This window comes from Bombina bombina, chromosome 7, assembly GCF_027579735.1.
Source record: "Bombina bombina isolate aBomBom1 chromosome 7, aBomBom1.pri, whole genome shotgun sequence".
In the NCBI taxonomy this organism is placed as follows: Eukaryota; Metazoa; Chordata; class Amphibia; order Anura; family Bombinatoridae; genus Bombina; species Bombina bombina.
The window spans coordinates 451,852,128-451,877,265 of record NC_069505.1 but is presented as its reverse complement, the minus strand read 5'-3'; the positions used below and the strand labels follow the sequence as shown (position 1 = coordinate 451,877,265).

Genomic DNA, 25,138 nt, shown 5'->3' with positions numbered 1-25,138 from the left:
ATTAGCGTAGCGGTGAGATCCGGTCGGCAGATTAGGGGTTAATAAGTGTAGGTAGGTGGAGGCGACGTTGGGGGCGGCAGATTAGGGGTTAATAAATATAATATAGGGGTCGGCTGTGTTAGGGGCAGCAGATTAGGGGTACATAGGTATAATGTAGGTTGCGGCGGTGTACGGAGCGGCAGATTAGGGGTTAATAATAATATGCAGGGGTCAGCGATAGCGGGGGCGTTAGATTAGGGGTTAATAAATATAATATAGGGGTCTGCGGTGTTAGGGGCAGCAGATTAGGGGTTCATAGGGATAACGTAGGTTGCGGCGGTGTACGGAGCGGCAGATTAGGGGTTAATGATAATATGCAGGGGTCAGCGATAGTGGGGGTGGCAGATTAGGGGTTAATAAGTGTAAGGTTAGGGGTGTTTAGACTCGGGGTACATGTTAGGGTGTTAGGTGCAGACTTAGGAAGTGTTTCCCCATAGGAAACAATGGGGCTGCGTTAGGAGCTTAACGCTTCTTTTTTGCAGGTTTTTTTTTTTCAGCTCAAACAGCCCCATTGTTTTCTATTGGGGAATCGTGCACGTTTTTGAAGCTGACCGCGTTCGTAAGCAACGCTGGTATTTAGAGTTGCTGTGGCGGTAAATATGCTGTACGCTCCCTTTTTTGGAGCCTAACGCAGCCCTTCTGTGAACTCTAAATACCAGCGGTATTTAAAAGATGCGGGAGAAAAAAAGCATGGGTAGCTAACGCACCCCTTTGGCCGCAGAACTCTAAATCTAGCCGATAGGAAACAAATATCTTATTTAATTTTAAATTAAATAGTACTCAATAATTACTCAGCTCCCCGTGCCACATGGGAAAGAATTCAAACACAAATATCTCTACTGTTTTTTTAGAACTGTGGATAGACTAAAATTAGACATAACTGAAAAGTGCTCAGCTCCAAACAGCGTTTATCAATATCTTCACTTTTCCCACAGCACGGATGGTAAACAAACCACGTGCGCTAGTTCCGACTTTGGCGTGATTAGCGTCCTTTGTTTCTAGGAGACCTTGCGTAGCAACTGCGACGCTCAATAGGGAGCGCTGTTCGATGAAATTATTTCTTGTATTGAATCCGTGTTAAAAGGTTTATCCTGCTTACTCACTCACAAATCATCAAACCAGACAAATAATATACAAACTATGTTGCAGGTAACAAACATAATATTTCCAAGCTTACGCAATTCCACCAAATAATCAGACAGGTTCAGTGATTCATGCAGAGTAAACGCTTTTTTTTGCTTTTGAATTCTAAAAATATTGTTCCACGATAAATCTGTATGGAATGTTTTTTACGTATGCTAAGCAACCAGTTTTGCATATGAAAGAGCTCCTGACACGGAGCAAGCCAAGGCATAGGGGAATCATTTAGCCTTTGAACAACTTGGCGAGGAACAGAAAGTGAGGGCAGGGTTTTGTTGTGGTCGGCTGCTTGGGGGTAGGATTTCAGAGGCAGTATTAAAGGGACAGTCTACTCCATTATTGTTTAAAAAGATAGATGATAATCCCATTATTACACATTCCCCAGATTTGCCTAACCAACACTGTTGCAAGGTATCTTTTTTTATTACCTAGGCTAAGGTGTACAAAATGTACTACCTCTTCAGGAAGTTTATTCCATAAATCAATCACTCTTTCTGTAAAGAAGTGCTTCCTCAAGTTACTCCTGAATCTACTACCCTTTAGCTTGAGCTCATGACCCCTTGTTCTTGAATTTTCTATTTTATGTAAAATACCCACAGCCTCAGTTTTACTAAACCCTTTAATGTACTTGAAAGTTGCTATCATATCACCTCTTTCCCTTCTCTCCTCTAAGCTATACATATTTAGGTCATTGAGCCTATCCTGGTAAGTTTTATTTTTTAGACCATGTACCATTTTGGTAGCCCTCCTTTGCACAGATTCAAGTTTGTTAATATCCTTCTGAAGATATGGCCTCCAAAACTGCACACAATACTCAAGATGAGGCCTAACTAATGATCTATAAAGTGGCATAAGAACCTTACTATTTCTGCTGCAAATACCTCTACCAATACATCCAAGCATTCTGCTAGCCTTACTCGCTGCATTACTACATTGTTTACTAAGTTTTAAATCATCTAAAATAATAATTCCCAAGTCCTGTTCCTCATCTGTAACAGTCAGTAAAGTGTCATTGAGTCTGTAATTAACATTTGGATTTTTCTTCCCTAAATGCATTATTTTACACTTTGCTGTGTTAAACTTTAGATCCCAGTCGTTTGTCCAATCCTCCAATTGTTGTATATCACTTCTCATTTTGTCTACCCCCCCTGGAACATCCACTCTGTTGCAAATTGTAGCCCTTTGCTGATATCGCAGATAAATATGTTAAACAAAACAGGCCCCAGAACTGACCCCTGAGGAACACCACTAGTAACAGCCCCCTCTGCTGAATGAACTCCATTTACTAAGACACTTTGTTTTCTGTCCTTAAGCCAGCATTCCACCCAGTTCACAATTTTTGACTCTAGACCAAGGAGATATAGTTTGTGAATTAGTTTATTGTGTGGGACGGTGTCAAATGCTTTGCTGAAATCTAGATATGCTACATCAACTGCTCCACCCTTGTCTAATACTTTTGTTACATAATCAAAGAAGTCAATTAGATTAGTCTGACATGATCTCCCTGAAGTAAAACCATGCTGATTTTGGTCCTCTAAATTGTTTGTCTTTATGTAAGTCATAATTCTTTCTTTTAAGAGGCTTTCCATTAATTTCCCTACTACTGAAGTTAAACTAACTGGCCTGTAGTTGCCAGATTCTTCTCTACTGCCCTTTTTATGAAGAGGTATTACATTTGCTATTCTCCAATCATCTGGGACAGCTCCTGTTAATAGTGACTGATTAAACAGATCAGTTAATGGGACAGTTAGCACTGATCGAAGTTCTTTTAAAACCCTTGGATGAATATTATCAGGACCCACTGCCTTTTTAACATTTATTTTTGATAATGCTAACAAAACCTCATCCTCTGTAAAAAGATTACTGTTAAGCTTGTTTCTATTTTTCGTAGCATCCCTTAATGTAGACATTGTATCTTCACAATCTTTTGTGAAAACAGAACAGAAGTAATCATTGAGACAGTCTGCAATCTGCTTATCTCCTTCTATTATTCTACCATCAACTGATTTCAATTTTACTATTCCTACCTTATTTTTTCTTCTTTCACTGATATATCTAAAGAATGTTTTGTCCCCATGTTTTACTGACTTTGCTATCTTCTCTTCTGCATGAGCTTTTACCTTCCTAATTAACTGCTTAGTCTTTTTTTGTTGGAGTCTCCATATTTTCATATCATCATCTGCTTGTGTGTGTCTGTAATTTTTATAAGCTATCTTTTTTGTCTTTACAGCATGTGCTACTTCTTTGGAAAACCAAATTGGTTTCCGCTTTCTTTTACTTTTACAGACATGTCTAATACAGTGTGCGGTTGCATCTAAAATGGCACCTTTCACAAATTCCCACTGTTCTTGAACCCCTGTAATAAGAGTTTTCCCCTTTAAATAGTTTTTTAGGTATTCTCCCATTAATGAAAAATCTGCCGTCCTAAAGTCTAAAACTTTTGTTTTAGTCTGGGTGGACTGTTCCTGCACATGAATACTAAACCAAACAGATTGATGATCACTGGATCCTAAGTTCTCACCTACAGACACATCTGAAACTGTATCACTGTTTGTAAGTATTAGATCTAATATAGCTTCCTTACGAGTTGGTTCCTTGACTAATTGCTCAAGTGATTCCCCTAGCAGAGATTCAAGAATATACTTGCTTCTAGCTGATCTAGCAGAAGGAATCTTCCAGTCTATATCTGGCAAATTAAAGTCCCCCAGTACTATAACCTTACCCTTCATGGTCATTTTGGTTATTTCTTCTAATAACAGATTGTCCAGTTTTTCATCCTGCAATGGAGGCCTATATACAACCCCTATTCTAAAAACATTTTTATCTCCAATTTCCAAAGTCACCCAAATACTTTCCACCTCATCATTTGTTCCTACAATTTCGATAACCTTTATATTTTCATTTACATACAAAGCAACTCCTCCACCTTTCTTTCCTACTCTGTTCTTTTTAAATAACCTGTATCCAGGTATGACTATGTCCCAGTCATGCAAATCATTGTACCATGTTTCTGTTATAGCTACTAAATCCAAGTTGTCCCTAGTCATTATTGAAATGAGTTCAGGTAATTTATTTCCTAAGCTGCGAGCATTTGTGCTCATGGCACGAAGAATTTTTCTACTAGAATTTCTAGAATTGTTACTTGGACTAACAGTTTTGGCATGCTGTGGGGGGCAGGTGGATATATTAATGCTACCCCCCTTTATTAGTTTAAATGATTTCTAATAAAGCATTTGAACTCCTCTCCCAGATACTCTGTTCCTTTAGCATCCAAATGCAAGCCATCTCTCCTAAATAACCTAGTATCTTTCCAAGCAGAGCTATAATGGCCAATAAAACCAAATCCTCGTTCCCTGCACCACTTATCTAACCAAGAATTAAATGTTGTTATCCGCTCCATCTTTCCTGCTTCCTGTCTATACACTGGTAAAATAGCAGAAAATGATAGAGTTGATGCCACAGTCTCTAAATGATTACCTAGGTCACAAAACTCTTTCTGAACAGCAGCAACATGATTACTAGCCAGATCATTTGTTCCTAAATGAACAATCACATCTAACTCACTTCCCTTTCCTGCTGCCTTAACAATTCTCAAAATACGATTCTTATCCCTGTGAGCAGTAGCTCCTGGAAGACATCTAACCTCCCTTGCTTCTCCTTTACTTTCACCTAAATACACATTCCTCAAAATAGAGTCACCCACTAACAGTCTTTTTCTCAAAAACACATCTGCAGTTCTTTCCTGTGTTATGTTACCTGGAGAATCAGGTACCAATAGATTTAAATTACCTGTTACAGCTTCAGAGGGCTCAGAAACAGCAATCTCCTCATCACAAGTGTATTCGGCAAGAGCAGCATAGGAGTTTTGCAATGGCAGAGGTTGTGGGCAATGCTTCTGGTCTACTGTTCTAATTCTTCCAGAGCCTACAGTGATCCATCTGTCTCTCCTTGCTGATCTCTGGGGTAGAGGGGCTTCTTTCTGAGGCAGCTTTGTAGAGGTAACAGGTATGTTACTTACCTTAGCTTGAAGTTTAGCTATTTCCTCCCTTAAGAGGGAGAACTGCTTACAAACAGGACAGCCCCTAAATCTCCAAAAAGTAGCACGATTAAAAAGTGCAAAACACCCATTGCACTGTATCTGAGACATTTTAAACTATGCAACACTTTAACAATAAGAAAAATATAAGTATTATTTACTACTGAATAACCCTGAATAACTCCTGAAATAACTCCTGAAATAACTCCTGAAATAACTCCTGAAATAACTCCTGAAATAACTCAAATATCCTTATTTATTTGATCCTTTTTTAGCTTGATTCCTTTGCTAAGAAGCAGAGCTAAATGTTTAGCAGAGCTAAACAGATCTCTTTAAATACCCTCAGAGAGATAGGGTGGGGTCCCTCCTAATTGCTCACCTATGCAAACAATCTAATTGTTATCTAATTGCAATACTAAAAACCAGAATACAAAAGAATGTAAATGAACTCAAACCTTTAACTATTCAATTTCTGTAGTGAAACTAATTCACAGTTCAGGTCTACCTGAGTGAGCAAAATTATTATGGTTCTTCATGGTACATTAGGAGATATTGTGAGATAAGGACTAGTTAAAGTTACGCTGTAGTCAATTTATTTTAATTGGTTCAATTATGAAAGGGTATTTGATATTGTATTAATGTATTAATTTTTTATTTTATTTTTAAATGCATGTTTCTGCTGAATAAACCAATATTTTCTTGTCAGGTTTGCAGAGGTCTATCTCTCTCCACTAGCAAAGCTGTGAGAGCTTCCTTTGTTGACCAATAAGCAGAAAGTATACAATCAGTACTGCAGTATTAGTTTCAAATGAAATTCCAGCTTTTAAGGGGCAGAATATATTATATATATATATATATATATATATATATATATATATATAACATAATTTATGTAAGAACTTACCTGATAAATTCATTTCTTTCATATTAGCAAGAGTCCATGAGCTAGTGACGTATGGGATATACATTCCTACCAGGAGGGGCAAAGTTTCCCAAACCTCAAAATGCCTATAAATACACCCCTCACCACACCCACAATTCAGTTTAATGAATAGCCAAGAAGTGGGGTGATAAAAAAGTGCGAAAGCATATAAAATAAGGAATTGGAATAATTGTGCTTTATACAAAATCATAACCACCACAAAAAAAGGGCGGGCCTCATGGACTCTTGCTAATATGAAAGAAATGAATTTATCAGGTAAGTTCTTACATAAATTATGTTTTCTTTCATGTAATTAGCAAGAGTCCATGAGCTAGTGACGTATGGGATAATGACTACCCAAGAAGTGGATCTTTCCACACAAGAGTCACTAGAGAGGGAGGGATAAAATAAAGACAGCCAATTCCTGCTGAAAATAATCCACACCCAAAATAAAGTTTAACGAAAAACATAAGCAGAAGATTCAAACTGAAACCGCTGCCTGAAGTACTTTTCTACCAAAAACTGCTTCAGAAGAAGAAAATACATCAAAATGGTAGAATTTAGTAAAAGTATGCAAAGAGGACCAAGTCGCTGCTTTGCAGATCTGGTCAACCGAAGCTTCATTCCTAAACGCCCAGGAAGTAGAAACTGACCTAGTAGAATGAGCTGTAATTCTCTGAGGCGGAGTTTTACCCGACTCAACATAGGCAAGATGAATTAAAGATTTCAACCAAGATGCCAAAGAAATGGCAGAAGCTTTCTGGCCTTTTCTAGAACCGGAAAAGATAACAAATAGACTAGAAGTCTTACGAAAAGATTTCGTAGCTTCAACATAATATTTCAAAGCTCTAACAACATCCAAAGAATGCAACGATTTCTCCTTAGAATTCTTAGGATTAGGACATAATGAAGGAACCACAATTTCTCTACTAATGTTGTTGGAATTCACAACTTTAGGTAAAAATTCAAAAGAAGTTCGCAACACCGCCTTATCCTGATGAAAAATCAGAAAAGGAGACTCACAAGAAAGAGCAGATAATTCAGAAACTCTTCTGGCAGAAGAGATGGCCAAAAGGAACAAAACTTTCCAAGAAAGTAATTTAATGTCCAATGAATGCATAGGTTCAAACGGAGGAGCTTGAAGAGCTCCCAGAACCAAATTCAAACTCCAAGGAGGAGAAATTGACTTAATGACAGGTTTTATACGAACCAAAGCTTGTACAAAACAATGAATATCAGGAAGAATAGCAATCTTTCTGTGAAAAAGAACAGAAAGAGCAGAGATTTGTCCTTTCAAAGAACTTGCGGACAAACCTTTATCTAAACCATCCTGAAGGAACTGTAAAATTCTCGGTATTCTAAAAGAATGCCAGGAAAAATGATGAGAAAGACACCAAGAAATATAAGTCTTCCAGACTCTATAATATATCTCTCGAGATACAGATTTACGAGCCTGTAACATAGTATTAATCACAGAGTCAGAGAAACCTCTTTGACCAAGAATCAAGCGTTCAATCTCCATACCTTTAAATTTAAGGATTTCAGATCCTGATGGAAAAAAGGACCTTGTGACAGAAGGTCTGGTCTTAACGGAAGAGTCCACGGTTGGCAAGAGGCCATCCGGACAAGATCCGCATACCAAAACCTGTGAGGCCATGCCGGAGCTACCAGCAGAACAAACGAGCATTCCTTCAGAATCTTGGAGATTACTCTTGGAAGAAGAACTAGAGGCGGAAAGATATAGGCAGGATGATACCTCCAAGGAAGTGATAATGCATCCACTGCCTCCGCCTGAGGATCCCGGGATCTGGACAGATACCTGGGAAGTTTCTTGTTTAGATGGGACGCCATCAGATCTATTTCTGGAAGTTCCCACATTTGAACAATCTGAAGAAAAACCTCTGGGTGAAGAGACCATTCGCCCGGATGCAACGTTTGGCGACTGAGATAATCCGCTTCCCAATTGTCTACACCTGGGATATGAACCGCAGAGATTAGACAGGAGCTGGATTCCGCCCAAACCAAAATTCGAGATACTTCTTTCATAGCCAGAGGACTGTGAGTCCCTCCTTGATGATTGATGTATGCCACAGTTGTGACATTGTCTGTCTGAAAACAAATGAACGATTCTCTCTTCAGAAGAGGCCAAAACTGAAGAGCTCTGAAAATTGCACGGAGTTCCAAAATATTGATCGGTAATCTCACCTCCTGAGATTCCCAAACTCCTTGTGCCGTCAGAGATCCCCACACAGCTCCCCAACCTGTGAGACTTGCATCTGTTGAAATTACAGTCCAGGTCGGAAGCACAAAAGAAGCCCCCTGAATTAAACGATGGTGATCTGTCCACCATGTTAGAGAGTGTCGAACAATCGGTTTTAAAGATATTAATTGAGATATCTTCGTGTAATCCTTGCACCATTGCTTCAGCATACAGAGCTGAAGAGGTCGCATGTGAAAACGAGCAAAGGGGATCGCGTCCGATGCAGCAGTCATAAGACCTAGAATTTCCATGCATAAGGCTACCGAAGGGAATGATTGTGACTGAAGGTTTCGACAAGCTGTAATCAACTTTAGACGTCTCTTGTCTGTTAAAGACAGAGTCATGGACACTGAATCCATCTGGAAACCCAGAAAGGTTACCCTTGTCTGAGGAATCAAAGAACTTTTTGGTAAATTGATCCTCCAACCATGATCTTGAAGAAACAACACAAGTCGATTCGTATGAGATTCTGCTAAATGTAAAGACTGAGCAAGTACCAAGATATCGTCCAAATAAGGAAATACCACAATACCCTGTTCTCTGATTACAGACAGCAGGGCACCGAGAACCTTTGTAAAAATTCTTGGAGCTGTAGCTAGGCCAAACGGCAGAGCCACAAACTGGTAATGCTTGTCCAGAAACGAGAATCTCAGGAATTGATAATGATCTGGATGAATCGGAATATGCAGATATGCATCCTGTAAATCTATTGTGGACATATAATTCCCTTGCTGAACAAAAGGTAAGATAGTCCTTACAGTTACCATCTTGAACGTTGGTATCCTTACATAACGATTCAATATTTTTAGATCCAGAACTGGTCTGAAAGAATTCTCCTTCTTTGGTACAATGAAGAGATTTGAATAAAACCCCATCCCCTGTTCCGGAACTGGAACTGGCATAATTACTCCAGTCAACTCTAGATCTGAAACACATTTCAGAAATGCTTGAGCTTTTACTGGATTTACTGGGACACGGGAAAGAAAAAATCTCTTTGCAGGAGGTCTCAACTTGAAACCAATTCTGTACCCTTCTGAAACAATGCTCTGAATCCAAAGATTGTGAACAGAATTGATCCAAATTTCCTTGAAAAAACGTAACCTGCCCCCTACCAGCTGAGCTGGAATGAGGGCCGCACCTTCATGTGGACTTAGAAGCAGGCTTTGCCTTTCTAGCTGGCTTGGATTTATTCCAAACTGGAGATGGTCTCCAAACTGAAACTGCTCCTGAGGATGAAGGATCAGGCTTTTGTTCTTTGTTGAAACGAAAGGAACGAAAACGATTATTAGCCCTGTTTTTACCTTTAGATTTTTTATCCTGTGGTAAAAAAGTTCCTTTCCCACCAGTAACAGTTGAAATAATGGAATCCAACTGAGAACCAAATAATTTGTTACCCTGGAAAGAAATGGAAAGTAAAGTTGATTTAGAAGCCATATCAGCATTCCAAGTTTTAAGCCATAAAGCTCTTCTAGCTAAAATAGCTAGAGACATAAACCTGACATCAACTCTGATAATATCAAAAATGGCATCACAGATAAAATTATTAGCATGTTGAAGAAGAATAATAATATCATGAGAATCACGATGTGTTACTTGTTGCGCTAAAGTTTCCAACCAAAAAGTTGAAGCTGCAGCAACATCAGCCAAAGATATAGCAGGTCTAAGAAGATTACCTGAACACAGATAAGCTTTTCTTAGAAAGGACTCAATTTTCCTATCTAGAGGATCCTTAAACGAAGTACCATCTGACGTAGGAATAGTAGTACGTTTAGCAAGGGTAGAAATAGCCCCATCAACTTTAGGGATCTTGTCCCAAAATTCTAATCTGTCAGACGGCACAGGATATAATTGCTTAAAACGTTTAGAAGGAGTAAATGAATTACCCAAATTATCCCATTCTTTGGAAATTACTGCAGAAATAGCATCAGGGACAGGAAAAACTTCTGGAATAACTACAGGAGATTTAAAAACCTTATTTAAACGTTTAGATTTAGTATCAAGAGGACCAGAATCCTCTATTTCTAAAGCAATTAGGACTTCTTTAAGTAAAGAACGAATAAATTAAATTTTAAATAAATATGAAGATTTATCAGCATCAACCTCTGAGACAGAATCCTCTGAACCAGAGGAATCATCAGAATCAGAATGATGATGTTCAGTTAAAAATTCATCTGTAGGGAGAGAAGTTTTAAAAGATTTTTTACGTTTACTAGAAGGAGAAATAACAGACATAGCCTTCTTTATGGATTCAGAAACAAAATCTCTTATATTATCAGGAACATTCTGCACCTTAGATGTTGAAGGAACTGCAACAGGCAATGGTACTTTACTAAAGGAAATATTATCTGCTTTAACAAGTTTGTCATGACAATCAATACAAACAACAGCTGGAGAAATAGCTACCAAAAGTTTACAGCAGATACACTTAGCTTTGGTAGATTCAGCACTTGACAGCGATTTTCCTGTAGTATCTTCTGACTCAGATGCAACGTGAGACATCTTGCAATATGTAAGAGAAAAAACAACATATATATAAAGCAAAATTGATCAAATTCCTTAAATGACAGTTTCAGGAATGGGAAAAAATGCCAAAGAACAAGCTTCTAGCAACCAGAAGCAATAAAAAATGAGACTTAAATAATGTGGAGACAAAAGTGGCGCCCATATTTTTTTGCGCCAAATAAGACGCCCACATTATTTGGCGCCTAAATGCTTTTTGGCGCCAAAAATGACGCCACATCCGGAACGCCGACATTTTTGGCGCAAAATAACGTCAAAAAATGACGCAACTTCCGGCGACACGTATGACGCCGGAAACGGAAATAGAATTTTTGCGCCAAAAAAGTCCGCGCCAAGAATGACGCAATAAAATGAAGCATTTTCAGCCCCCGCGAGCCTAACAGCCCACAGTACTGAAACGAGAATCAGCAGAGATAATGGTATATATAAGAGTATATCGTCGATCTGAAAAGGGAGGTAAGAGATGAATCTCTACGACCGATAACAGAGAACCTATGAAATAGACCCCTTAGAAGGAGATCACTGCATTCAAATAGGCAATACTCCTCACATCCCTCTGACATTCACTGCACGCTGAGAGGAAAACCGGGCTCCAACTTGCTGCGGAGCGCATATCAACGTAGAATCTAGCACAAACTTACTTCACCACCTCCATCGGAGGCAAAGTTTGTAAAACTGAATTGTGGGTGTGGTGAGGGGTGTATTTATAGGCATTTTGAGGTTTGGGAAACTTTGCCCCTCCTGGTAGGAATGTATATCCCATACGTCACTAGCTCATGGACTCTTGCTAATTACATGAAAGAAATATATATATATATATATTATTTTTTGAGTAGAATATCCCTTAATTAATTAATCTAAACTATGCTGGCAAAGTCATTTTCTTCAAGAAAGATTGGACATTCTTCCCAATGAAATTATAAATGAAATTAATTGACCTTTTCAGCTGCTCTCATTTAATTATTTTGTAGAAGTTATTCATTAATTTTCTCATTAACCAAATGAGAAAACAGTTTATCTTAATGTTAATTAGAAGAGGGATTATTTAATATTTATTTATTATTAATCTGTTAATTACAGTTTGATTTGGAAGTTTTACTGTATGAGCAGCAAAAATAAAATAAAAGTAACATTACTCCCTAACCAAAAAATGATATGGCCAAAAATGGCTTAAATCCATGGAGGGAGGGGGGGAGGGGCAGCAGGATTCTGAGGGCCTAGGGCAGCACAAAACCTAAATACGCCCCTGTGTTACGGTGTTAGCACATAAAACTCTTAACTACTGACTTTTAAATGCGGTAGGAGTCTTGACAGGAGAGGGTGTACCGCTCACTTTTTCCAAGACTCGTAATACCGGCGTTAGGAAAATCCCATTGAAAAGATAGGATACGCAATTGACGTAAGGGGATTTGCGGTATGCTCGAGTTGCGAAAAAAAATTGAGCGGTACACCGTTACCTGCCAGACTCGTAATACCAGCGGGCGTTAAAAAGCAGCGTTGGGACCTCTCAACGCTGCTTTTTAAAGGGACAGTCAACACTTACTTTAACATGTTTTTATATTGAAAATAACAAAACGGAGGTCCGCCTACACTATACCCCTCCTGCCTTGCCGCCTTGCTTCTGTCCTAATCAGCGGCGCTAACTACTCTAATACCCAGTAAATATGGATGCCGGACTCCCCCCACCATTACGTAGATGCCTTCTTCTTCAACTGATAAGCAAATCAGAATCCAGGCATCGGACAGAAATTGCAAGCGCGTGCAATTTCAGTCCGAGGACTGGATTCTGATTTGCTTATCAGTTGAAGAAGAAGCAGCTACGTAATGGTGGGGGGAGTCCGGCATCCATATTTACCGGGTATTAGAGTAGTTAGCGCCGCTGATTAGGACAGAAGCAAGGCGGCAAGGCAGGAGGGGTATAGTGTAGGCGGACCTCCGTTTTGTTATTTTCAATATAAAAACATGTTAAAGTAAGTGTTGACTGTCCCTTTAAGGCTAACGGAAGACTCGTAATCTAGGCGAATATATTTAGAAACAGTTTAAAATGGTGCAATGCTAATAATAAGTGTGCATAAAAAATGTCAGAGCGGGCAATCTGACTCCAGTTGAGAATCAGAGAAACATTTAGTTCATATAGTTATCAATAAAATTCTTCAGGCAAAGCCCCTATTGGTTGTTCACTTACTTGTCCAGAGCTGTATCCGGTACTCAGTGTCTTGTATACTGTGGGACTTGATAAGCCAGCCAGGTATTCCAATAGTGTATTGGTCAATCAGAGGTATACGCCACTTGAATATGTAAATCCCCAGTAAATCCCCAGTAAAGGTTGCTCATACGGAATTTGAGTATGTGTGAGACAAATAATAGTGCAATTCCGTTTACTGGAGACAAAGCAACACACACATAAGCCAAATGGGATACACTTACAAACTGAAACCTCAATGATATGAGGTAACGGCTAGTAGTCTGTACAAGATGCACAGTGATGCACAGTGAAGAATCTGACGCGTTTCGAAAGGATTTATACAATAGACCCTTCTTCATACCTCAGATGAAGAAGGGTCTATTGTATAAATCTCTTCGAAACGCGTCAGGTTCTTCACTGTACATCTTGTACAGACTACTAGCCGTATCTTTGCTCTTCTGAAGAGTTTTCACCCGTTTGTATATAAAAGTAATCCACAGCTGTAACCGGTGGCCACCGGAAACGGCAGTATGTGTTATAGCAGAAGAGGGTGAAACTCTTCAGAAGAGTAAACATACGGCTAGTAGTCTGTACAAGATGTACAGTGAAGAACCTGACGCGTTTCGAAGGGATTTATACAATAGACCCTTCTTCATGAGAGGTATGAAAAAGGGTCTATTGTATAAATCCTTTCGAAACGCGTCAGGTTATTCACTGTGCATCTTGTACAGACTACTAGCCGTTACCTCATATCATTGAGGTTTCAGTTTGTAAGTGTATCCCATTTGGCTTATGTATGTGTTGCTTTGTCTCCATTAAACAGAATTGCACTATTATTTGTCTCCCACATACTCAAATTACGTATGAGCAACCTTTACTGGGGATTTACATATTCAAGTGGCGAATACCTCTGATTATTGGAATACCTGGCTGGCTTACCAAGTCCCACATTATACAAGACACCGAGTACCGGATACAGCTCTGGACACAGCTTTATTTGTCCATCCAAGCCTGCCTTACCTCATAAGACTGAGGTTGATTCAAGTAAGTGAACACCCAATAGGGGCATAGCCTGAAGAATTTTATTGATACCTATATGAACTAAATGTTTCTCTGATTCTCAACTGGAGTCAGATTTCCCGCTCTGACATTTTTTATGCACACTTATTATTAGCATTGCACCATTTTGGACTGTTTCTAAATATATTGTGTTTTTCAGGTTTAAGTTTTAATTATTATAAGTTTCGCTGAGATTTCATTTATTTAAATACCCATTTATTTATATACTGTATATGTGTATTATTGAGTCACATACATGTACAATTGTGGTTTCCTACATGCACCTATTCTGAGTTACAATTACTACCCATCTGCTCCCTAGTCCATACACATATATACACAATCCCATTTTACTTCGTTTTCTCTTGGATACAGTGTACATATTTATTGTCATCTATTGGAGGAACAGTTATCATTAAAACTTTTGATTAATATCTAGGGGCCTATTTAACAAATGTCTGTCCGACATGATCCGATCAGCGGATCATGTCCGACAGACATCGCTGAATGCGGAGAGCAATACGCTCTCCGCATTCAGCATTGCACCAGCGGCTCTTGTGAACTGCTGGTGCAACTCCGCCCCCTGCAGATTTGCGGACAATTGGCCGCTAGCAGGGGGTGTCAATCAACCCGATCGTATTCGATCGGGTTGATTTCCCGTGATGTCTGTCCGCCTCCTCAGAGCAGGCGGATAGGTTATGTAGCAGTGGTCTTTAGACCGCTGCTTCATAACTGGTGTTTCTGGCGAGTCTGAAGGCTGGCCAGAAACACGGCCCTTCAAGCTCCATACGGAGCTTGATAAATGGGCCCCCTAATCTCATTTTATAGCGCTGATGTGTTTGGACAGTATCCTCTCCCTTCTCATTCATCGCTTGAGTTTCTTGGAAAATGTCACTCACCCTTACTGTCTCATCACCTCTTGGCAGCTATTTTTTGACACTTACCATATTGTATTATTTATTATTTTATATTATTTTTTTATTTATTTTTTGTTTTCAGATTATTTTCATATTATAGTATTTTATTACATTGTTGGTTTTGTATTGCATCCAATTTTATGTAATATTATTATTCTTATTTATTATCATCTATAAAGTTATATTATTTATTTATACCAATATAGTTTTGCTAAATTCTAAATAAGCGTACTCCTTCACCTAGAGTTGGTGTATTCTACTTCTAGTTTTTATATATATATATATATATGGACAACACACAAACAGTATCAGCGCTTGACAGGTTAGATGGAGCTACCACACAAAACCAGTGTTTCCAGTTACATAAATCTATATCTAAAGATATTATATGTCCATGTACATCTATAAAAAAGGATATATCTTGTATCTTTTTGGTGTATATATAGATGATTAAACACTGTCCTTCTCTATATATAAATTCAATAAATAAAATAGAATAAAAAGGAAAGTCACTCCTTATATAGTTGAGGAATAGATCCAAGTCTCTTGCAGCCTTATTCCAATAAGTTACCGAGGTGTCCCCAAGGAGAACTCAGTAGAATCTGAAGAAGAAGGGAAGGGCGCACAGAGAAGCCAGATCTGGGTGTAGTATGTTATAGTGTCAAAAGAAAAGCGGACATTCATGTGCAGTATACACTCACTTGGTAAAACCCCAATCGATAAGGTACTGACGTGGGGGCTATATCAAGCCTTATGCAACATCCAGCAATTCTTGTCACTGCTTAGGATTTCTCCACAAAAGTCCTTTTCATCTGTTTCGTTAGCCTGTATCCGTCTCCTATATCCCCCTATATATTCAGTAGGCTGTATTTACGAAAAAATAGAAGATATTTTGACAAATTGTAATGTGAAATATTCATATTTTCTCGTCGGGTTAGCGCACATTGCTGCGCAACTTACTCCCTTTGCTGCGCTAGTTATCTTGCCGTGTCTCACGGCATGAGAACAAGGCTCCCATTGGAGCACATGTAAGCGCACTCTCATGAGCGCAATGCTTCCATGCAATTCGAACGTGAGGTTGCCTTCGCATTGCACTTTACTTGTAATACCAGGGCACGTTTGCGTGCGCTGGCATTACAAACTCGATTGCAAATATTACTTTCGCTGAAGCAATAATTTGCGTTCCATTTATAATCTGGCCCATTATGTGTTTGTCATAAATGTTATGGGGATAAAATTACACAAAAATCTGTTTTGCATTTCATATTTACCATATTTGGGTATTAATGGAAACTGAAGCTGGCTTTTAAAAAGTGTTTGGTCTGTTGAAAACCCCCCAACATAATCCGTGTATTATCCATTCCTTAGTTTTGTATAACCAACATTGTTATATTAATATACTTTTTATCTTTATGATTACCTTGTATCTAAGGCTCTGCAGACTGCCCCCTTATCTCAGTGCTTTTTACAAACTTTCATTTTAGCCAATTAGTGCTGGTTCCTGTATAACAATTAAGATTCTTCCAGAGAGTGAGCACAATGTTTTCTATATGGCACACATGAACTAGCTCTGTCTGGCTGTAAAAAGTGAATAAAAAGCACTGAGATAAGACGCCACCTGCAGGGGCTTAGGAACAGGCTAACTTAGGTGTTATAAAGTATATTATATTGGTTGTGCAAAGCTGGGGAATGGGTAATAAAGGCGTTATCTATCTACACTGTCCCTTTAAATACAAAGATGTTGAATATTTAGAAACAGCTTCAGCACAGAGTGTAAAATAGCTCAGAAATGAAGGAGTTAAAGATCTGTAAAAGATGACATAAAATATGCACAGTGATTCCTTAATCCTTGTCTGTGTATGAGGTCAGATACGGGTACTGGGCAGTGGGCACACATAATTCACAGCATTTCTCCCTATGACAATGAAATGTACATGTGACACTCTTTCTCTCTCTATCGCTCTCTCTCTCTGTCTCTCTCTCTCTTTTTCTCTATCTCTCTCTCGTTTTCTCTTTCTCTGTCTCTCTCTCTCTCTCTTTCTCTCGATCTCTGTCTCTCTCTGTGTGTCTCTCTCTCTTTCTTTCTCTCTGTCTCTTTCTCTCTTCCTCTCTCTCTCTCTCTCTGTCTCTCTCTTTCTCCCTCTCTGTCTCTTTCTCTCTCTCTCTTTTTCCCCACTCTCTCTCTCTCTCTCTCTCTCTCCGCCCTCTATCTCTTTCTCTCTCCCCCCCTCTCTATCTCTTTCTCTCTCTAACCCCTCTATCTCTTTCTCTCTCTCTCCCCCCCTCTCTCTTTCTCTCTCTCTGTCTCTCTGTCTGTCTCTCTCTCTCACTCCCTCTCTCTCTGTGTTTAGGCTGCTGTCACTGTTAAGATCACGTACAATAAACGTCACTGCGTTTGTCAGTAAAGGAGAAACATTATAAGAATATCTGACAAATTCAGTTGCTGAACAAGACAATGTCTGACAAGAACCAAACCTCAGAGCTTCCTGATGCAGACAGAGGTAAGCAGGACGTCACATGTCACCTGGTTTTGTCATCAGAAGGGGATAATATTTACAGTAACAAAAAACACAATCCGGCACTGGGCTATTAAATGTACAGACTTCTGTTATATAAGTTTATGTTACACCCTGTACTGTGTACTATCAGGTAACTTCCTGCTGTAATTACAGGGCATCTAGATGAAAACCCAGCACTGGGCTATTAAATGTACAGACTTCGGTTATATAAGTTTATGTTACACCCTGTACTGTACTATCAGGTAACTTCCTGCTGTAATTACAGGGCGTCTAGAGGAAAACCCGGCACTGGGCTATTAAATGTATAGACTTCTGTTATATAACTTTATGTTACACCCTGTACTGTGTATTATCAGGTAACTTCCTGCTGTAATTACAGGGCGTCTAGAGGAAAACCCGGTGTTCTAAAGTTAGTTGTCTACCGCGTAGGAATGTGACTACCGCGTCACTTCCGGTGACTTTAATCAGCTGCTGGAGGTTTGTGGCACTCACTGCTCATGCGCTAGAGGCCCAACCTCCTACAAACAGCTGTTTAAGGCAGAATAGCTGACAACTTACTTGAGAACATCGGTGTTGTAAAGTAAGTTGTGTACCGCGTAGGAATTGGCGCCTGATCGTTCTGTCCTTCTCTCCATAACATAGATTTTATTTTGCAATACTTTGAAAAAGTTTTTACTTGCTGTATTTATTTCTTTTTTTGCCGTTCTATACCTTTATAGCAATATCGCAAATTAGTCAACGCTGTACTGTGCTGTATTTTTGTGTTTTCTGAATGATCATTTCCTAAAGCCTCCATTATAATCCTCAGTCGTTTTTACCTCGTTATGAATTATGTTCTTGCTTCCACCAATGTCTAATGGAGGCTTTAGGAAATGATCATTCAGAAAACACAAAAATACAGCACGGTACAGCGTTTACTAATTTGAGATATTGCTATAAAGGTATAGAACGGCAAAAAAAGAAATAAATACAGCAAGTAAAAACTATTTCAAAATGATTGCAAAATAAAATCTGTGTTATGGAGAGGACAGAGAGCGATCGGGCGGTAATTCCTACGCGGTAGACAACTTACTTTAGAACACCGGTGTTCTAAAGTAAGTTGTCAGCTATTCTGCCTTAAACAGCTGTTTGTAGGAGGTTGGGCCTCCAGTGAGCGCTGTTTATTGTGCCTTAAACATGCGCAAAGAGCGCCACAACCCTCCAGCAGCTGACTACACGTCACCGGAAGTGACGCGGTAGTGAAATTCCAATGGTAGACATATTAATTTAAGACACCGGCACTGGGCTATTAAATGAACAGACTTCTGTTATATAAGTTTGTTACACCCTGTACTGTGTACTATCAGGTAACTTCCTGCTATAATTACAGGGTGTCTAGAGGAAAACCCGGCACTGGGCTATTAAATGAACAGACTTCTGTTATATAAGTTTATGTTACACCCTGTACTGTGTACTATCAGGTAACTTCCTGCTGTAATTACAGGGCGTCTAGAGGAAAACCCGGCACTGGGCTATGAAATGTACAGACTGTTATATAAGTTTATGTTACACCCTGTACTGTGTACTATCAGGTAACTTCCTGCTGTAATTACAGGGCGTCTAGAGGAAAATCCGGCACTGGGCTATTAAATGTACAGACTTCTGTTATATAAGTTTATGTTACACCCTGTACTGTGTACTATCAGGTAACTGCCTGCTGTAATTACAGGGCGTCTAGAGGAAAACCCGGCACTGGGTTATTAAATGTACAGACTTCTGTTATATAAGTTTATGTTACACCCTGTACTGTGTACTATCAGGTAACTTCCTGCTGTAATTACAGGGTGTCTAGAGGAAAACCCGGCACTGGGCTATTAAATGTACAGACTGTTATATAAGTTTATGTTACACCCTGTACTGTGTACTATCAGGTAACTTCCTGCTGTAATTACAGGGCGTCTAGAGGAAAATCCGGCACTGGGCTATTAAATGTACAGACTTCTGTTATATAAGTTTATGTTACACCCTGTACTGTGTATTATCAGGTAACTTCCTGCTGTAATTACAGGGCGTCTAGAGGAAAATCCGGCACTGGGCTATTAAATGTACAGACTTCTGTTATATAAGTTTATGTTACACCCTGTACTGTGTACTATCAGGTAACTTCCTGCTGTAATTACAGGGTGTCTAGAGGAAAACCCGGCACTGGGCTATTAAATGTACAGACTGTTATATAAGTTTATGTTACACCCTGTACTGTGTACTATCAGGTAACTTCCTGCTATAATTACAGGGCGTCTAGAGGAAAACCCGGCACTGGGCTATTAAATGAACAGACTTCTGTTATATAAGTTTATGTTACACCCTGTACTGTGTACTATCAGGTAACTTCCTGCTGTAATTACAGGGCGTCTAGAGGAAAATCCGGCACTGGGCTATTAAATGTACAGACTTCTGTTATATAAGTTTATGTTACACCCTGTACTGTGTATTATCAGGTAACTTCCTGCTGTAATTACAGGGCGTCTAGAGGAAAACCCGGCACTGGGCTATTAAATGAACAGACTTCTGTTATAGTTTATGTTACACCCTGTACTGTGTACTATCAGGTAACTTCCTGCTGTAATTACAGGGCGTCTAGAGGAAAATCCGGCACTGGGCTATTAAATGTACAGACTGTTATATAAGTTTATGTTACACCCTGTACTGTGTACTATCAGGTAACTTCCTGCTGTAATTACAGGGCGTCTAGAGGAAAACCCGGCACTGGGCTATTAAATGTACAGACTTCTGTTATATAACTTTATGTTACACCCTGTACTGTGTATTATCAGGTAACTTCCTGATGTAATTACAGGGCGTCTAGAGGAAAACCCGGCACTGGGCTATTAAATGTACAGACTTCTGTTATATAAGTTTATGTTACACCCTGTACTGTGTACTATTAGGTAACTTCCTGCTGTAATTACAGGGTGTCTAGAGTAAAACCCTGCACTGGGCTATTAAATGTACAGACTGTTATATAAGTTTATGTTACACCCTGTACTGTGTAATATCAGGTAACTTCCTGCTGTAATTACAGTGCGTCTAGAGGAAAACCCGGCACTGGGCTATTAAATGTACAGACTGTTATATAAGTTTATGTTACACCCTTTTCTGTGTACTATCAGGTAACTTCCTGCTGTAATTACAGGGCGTCTAGAGGAAAACCCGGCACTGGGCTATGAAATGTACAGACTGTTATATAAGTTTATGTTACACCTTGTACTGTGTACTATCAGGTAACTTCCTGCTGTAATTACAGGACGTCTAGAGGTAAACCCTGCACTGGGCTATTAAATGTACAGACTTCTGTTATATAAGTTTATGTTACACCCTGTACTGTGTACTATCAGGTAACTTCCTGCTGTAATTACAGGACGTCTAGAGGAAAACCCGGCACTGGGCTATTAAATGTACAGACCTCTGTTATATAAGTTTATGTTACACCCTGTACTGTACTATCAGGTAACTTCCTGCTGTAATTACAGGGCGTCTAGAGGAAAACCCGGCACTGGGCTATTAAATGTACAGACTTCTGTTATATAAGTTTATGTTACACCCTGTATTGTACTATCAGGTAACTTCCTGCTGTAATTACAGGGCGTCTAGAGGAAAACATGGCACTGGGCTATTAAATGTACAGACTTCTGTTATATAACTTTATGTTACACCCTGTACTGTGTACTATCAGGTAAATTCCTGCTGTAATTACAGGGCGTCTAGAGGAAACCTCGGGCACTGGGCTTTTAGACGCGAAGGAAGAGGATGAGACAGATGACATGAATAGTCATTAGCCTGATATACATTGGTCCCTCCCTGCCAGTGAGTAGTAATATGTGAGAGTCTGCCAGGGCTGTGCACACAGTTACTTACTGCTCTCATGTAGTTTACTGTCTGGTTTATAAGTGCTGGGTCTGTGCACACAGTTACCTACTGCTCTCATGTAGTTTACTGTCTGGTTTATAAGTGCTGGGGCTGTGCACACAGTTACTGCTCTCTCATGTAGTTTACTGTCTGGTTTATAAGGGCTGGGGCGGTGCACACAGTTACTTACTGCTCTCATGTAGTTTACTGTCTGGTTTATAAGTGCTGGGGCTGTGCACACAGTTACTGCTCTCTCATGTAGTTTACTGTCTGGTTTATAAGTGCTGGGGCTGTGCACACAGTTACTTACTGCTCTCATGTAGTTTACTGTCTGGTTTATAAGCACTGGGGCTGTGCACACAGTTACCTACTGCTCTCATGTAGTTTACTGTCTGGTTTATAAGGGCTGGGGCGGTGCACACAGTTACTTACTGCTCTCATGTAGTTTACTGTCTGGTTTATAAGTGTTGGGGCTGTGCACACAGTTACTGCTCTCTCATGTAGTTTACTGTCTGGTTTATAAGTGCTGGGGCTGTGCACACAGTTACTGCTCTCTCATGTAGTTTACTGTCTGGTTTATAAGTGCTGGGGCTGTGCACACAGTTACTTACTGCTCTCATGTAGTTTACTGTCTGGTTTATAAGTGCTGGGGCTGTGCACACAGTTACTTACTGCTCTCTTATGTAGTTTACTGTCTGGTTTATAAGTGCTGGGGCTGTGCACACAGTTACTTACTGTTCTCTCATGTAGTTTACTGTCTGGTTTATAAGTGCTGGGGCTGTGCACACAGTTACTTACTGCTCTCTCATGTAATTTACTGTCTGGTTTATAAGTGCTGGGGCTGTGCACACAGTTACTTACTGCTCTCTCATGTAGTTTACTGTCTGGTTTATAAGTGCTGTGGCTGTGCACACAGTTACTTACTGCTCTATCATGTAGTTTACTGTCTGGTTTATAAGTGTTGGGGCTGCGCATACAGTTACTTACTGCTCTCTCATGTAGTTTACTGTCTGGTTTATAAGTGATGGGGCTGTGCACACAGTTACTTACTACTCTCTCGTGTAGTTTACTGTCTGGTTTATAAGTGCTGGGGCTGGGCACACAGTTACTGCTCTTTCATGTAGTTTACTGTCTGGTTTATTAGTGTTGGGGTTGTGCACACAGTTACTTACTGCTCTCTCATGTAGTTTACTGTTTGGTTTATAAGTGATGGGGCTGTGCACACAGTTACTGCTCTCTCATGTAGTTTACTGTCTGGTTTATTAGTGTTGGGGTTGTGCACACAGTTACTTACTGCTCTCTCATGTAGTTTACTGTGTGGTTTATAAGTACTGAGGCTGTGCACACAGTTACTTACTGCTCTATCATGTAGTTTATTTTCTGGTTTATAAGGGCTGGGGCTGTGCACACAGTTACTTACTGCTCTCTCATGTAGTTTACTGTCTGGTTTATAAGTGCTGGGGCTGTACACACAGTTACTTACTGTTCTCATGTAGTTTACTGTCTGGTTTATAAGTGTTGGGGCTGTGCGCACTGTTACTTACTGCTCTCTCATATAGCTTACTGTCTGGTTTATAAGTGATGGGGCTGTGCACACAGTTACTGCTCTCATGTAGTTTACTGTCTGGTTTATTAGTGTTGGGGTTGTGCACACAGTTACTTACTGCTCTCATGTAGTTTACTGTCTGGTTTATAAGTGCTGGGGCTGTGCACACAGTTACTTACTGCTCTCTCATGTAGTTTACTGTCTGGTTTATAAGTACTGGGGCTGTGAACACAGTTACTTACTGCTCTCTCATGTAGTTTACTGTCTGGTTTATAAGTGCTGGGGCTGTACACACAGTTACTTACTGCTCTCTCATGTAGTTTACTGTGTGGTTTATAAGTACTGAGGCTGTGCACACAGTTATTTACTGCTCTATCATGTAGTTTACTGTCTGGTTTATAAGTGCTGGGGCTGTACACACAGTTACTTACTGCTCTCTCATGTAGTTTACTGTGTGGTTTATAAGTACTGAGGCTGTGCACACAGTTACTTACTACTCTCTCATGTAGTTTACTGTCTGGTTTATAAGTGCTGGGGCTGTGCACACAGTTACTTACTACTCTCTCATGTAGTTTACTGTCTGGTTTATAAGTGCTGGGGCTGTGAACACAGTTACTTACTGCTCTCTCATGTAGTTTACTGTCTGGTTTATAAGTGCTGGGGCTGTACACACAGTTGTTGCTCTCTCATGTAGTTTACTGTCTGGTTTATAAGTGCTGGGGCTGTGAACAAAGTTACTTACTGCTCTCTCATGTAGTTTACTGTCTGGTTTATAAGTGCTGGGGCTGTACACACAGTTACTTACTGCTCTCTCATGTAGTTTACTGTGTGGTTTATAAGTACTGAGGCTGTGCACACAGTTACTTACTGCTCTATCATGTAGTTTACTGTCTGGTTTATAAGTGTTGGGGCTGTGCGCACTGTTACTTACTACTCTCTCATATAGTTTACTGTCTGGTTTATAAGTGATGGGGCTGTGCACACAGTTACTGCTCTCTCATGTAGTTTACTGTCTGGTTTATTAGTGTTGGGGTTGTGCACACAGTTACTTACTACTCTCTCATGTAGTTTACTGTCTGGTTTATAAGTGATGGGGCTGTGCACACAGTTACTGCTCTCTCATGTAGTTTACTGTCTGGTAGTGTTGGGGTTGTGCACACAGTTACTTACTGCTCTCTCATGTAGTTTACTGTCTGGTTTATAAGTGCTGGGGCTATGCACACAGTTGTTGTTCTCTCATGTAGTTTACTGTCTGGTTTATAAGTGCTGGGGCTGTGAACACAGTTACTTACTGCTCTCTCATGTAGTTTACTGTCTGGTTTATAAGTGCTGGGGCTGTACACACAGTTACTTACTGCTCTCTCATGTAGTTTACTGTGTGGTTTGTAAGTGTTGGGGCTGTACACACAGTTACTTACTGCTCTCATGTAGTTTACTGTCTTTTTTATAAGCGTTGGGGCTGTGCACACAGTTACTTACTGCTCTCTCATGTAGTTTACTGTCTGGTTTATAAGTGCTGGGGCTGTGCACACAGTTACTGCTCTCTTATGTAGTTTACTGTATGGTTTATAAGTGCTGGGGCTGTGCACACCGTTACTTACTGCTCTCTCATGTAGTTTACTGTATGCTTTATATGTGCTCTGGCTGTGCACACAGTTACTTACTGCTCTATCATGTAGTTTATTGTCTGGTTTATATGTACTGGGGCTGTGCACACAGTTACTTACTGCTCTCTCATGTAGTTTGCTGTCTGGTTTATAAGTGCTGGGGCTGTGCACACAGTTACTTACTGCTCTCATGTAGTTTACTGTCTGGTTTATAGGTGCTCTGGCTGTGCACACAGTTACTTACTGCTCTCTCATGTAGTTTACTGTCTGGTTTATAAGTGCTGGGGCTGTGCACACAGTTACTTACTGCTCTCTCATGTAGTTTACTGTCTGGTTTATAAGTGCTGTGGCTGTGCACACAGTTACTTACTGCTCTATCATGTAGTTTACTGTCTGGTTTATAAGTGTTGGGGCTGCGCATACAGTTACTTACTGCTCTCTCATGTAGTTTACTGTCTGGTTTATAAGTGATGGGGCTGTGCACACAGTTACTTACTACTCTC

General features: G+C 39.8%; 1 protein-coding gene across 2 annotated transcripts in view; it reads left to right on the top strand.

Moving 5' to 3' along the window:
* The window catches only part of LOC128666690 (gastrula zinc finger protein XlCGF26.1-like), a 142,193-nt gene that overhangs the window by 28,952 nt on the left and 88,103 nt on the right, over positions 1-25,138 (top strand). For both annotated transcript variants that reach the window (XM_053721424.1, XM_053721425.1), the window contains one exon: positions 17,430-17,579. In XM_053721424.1, the coding sequence (XP_053577399.1) occupies positions 17,534-17,579 (46 nt within the window). In that variant the 5' untranslated portion in view covers positions 17,430-17,533. The remainder of the gene's footprint in view (positions 1-17,429; positions 17,580-25,138) is intronic.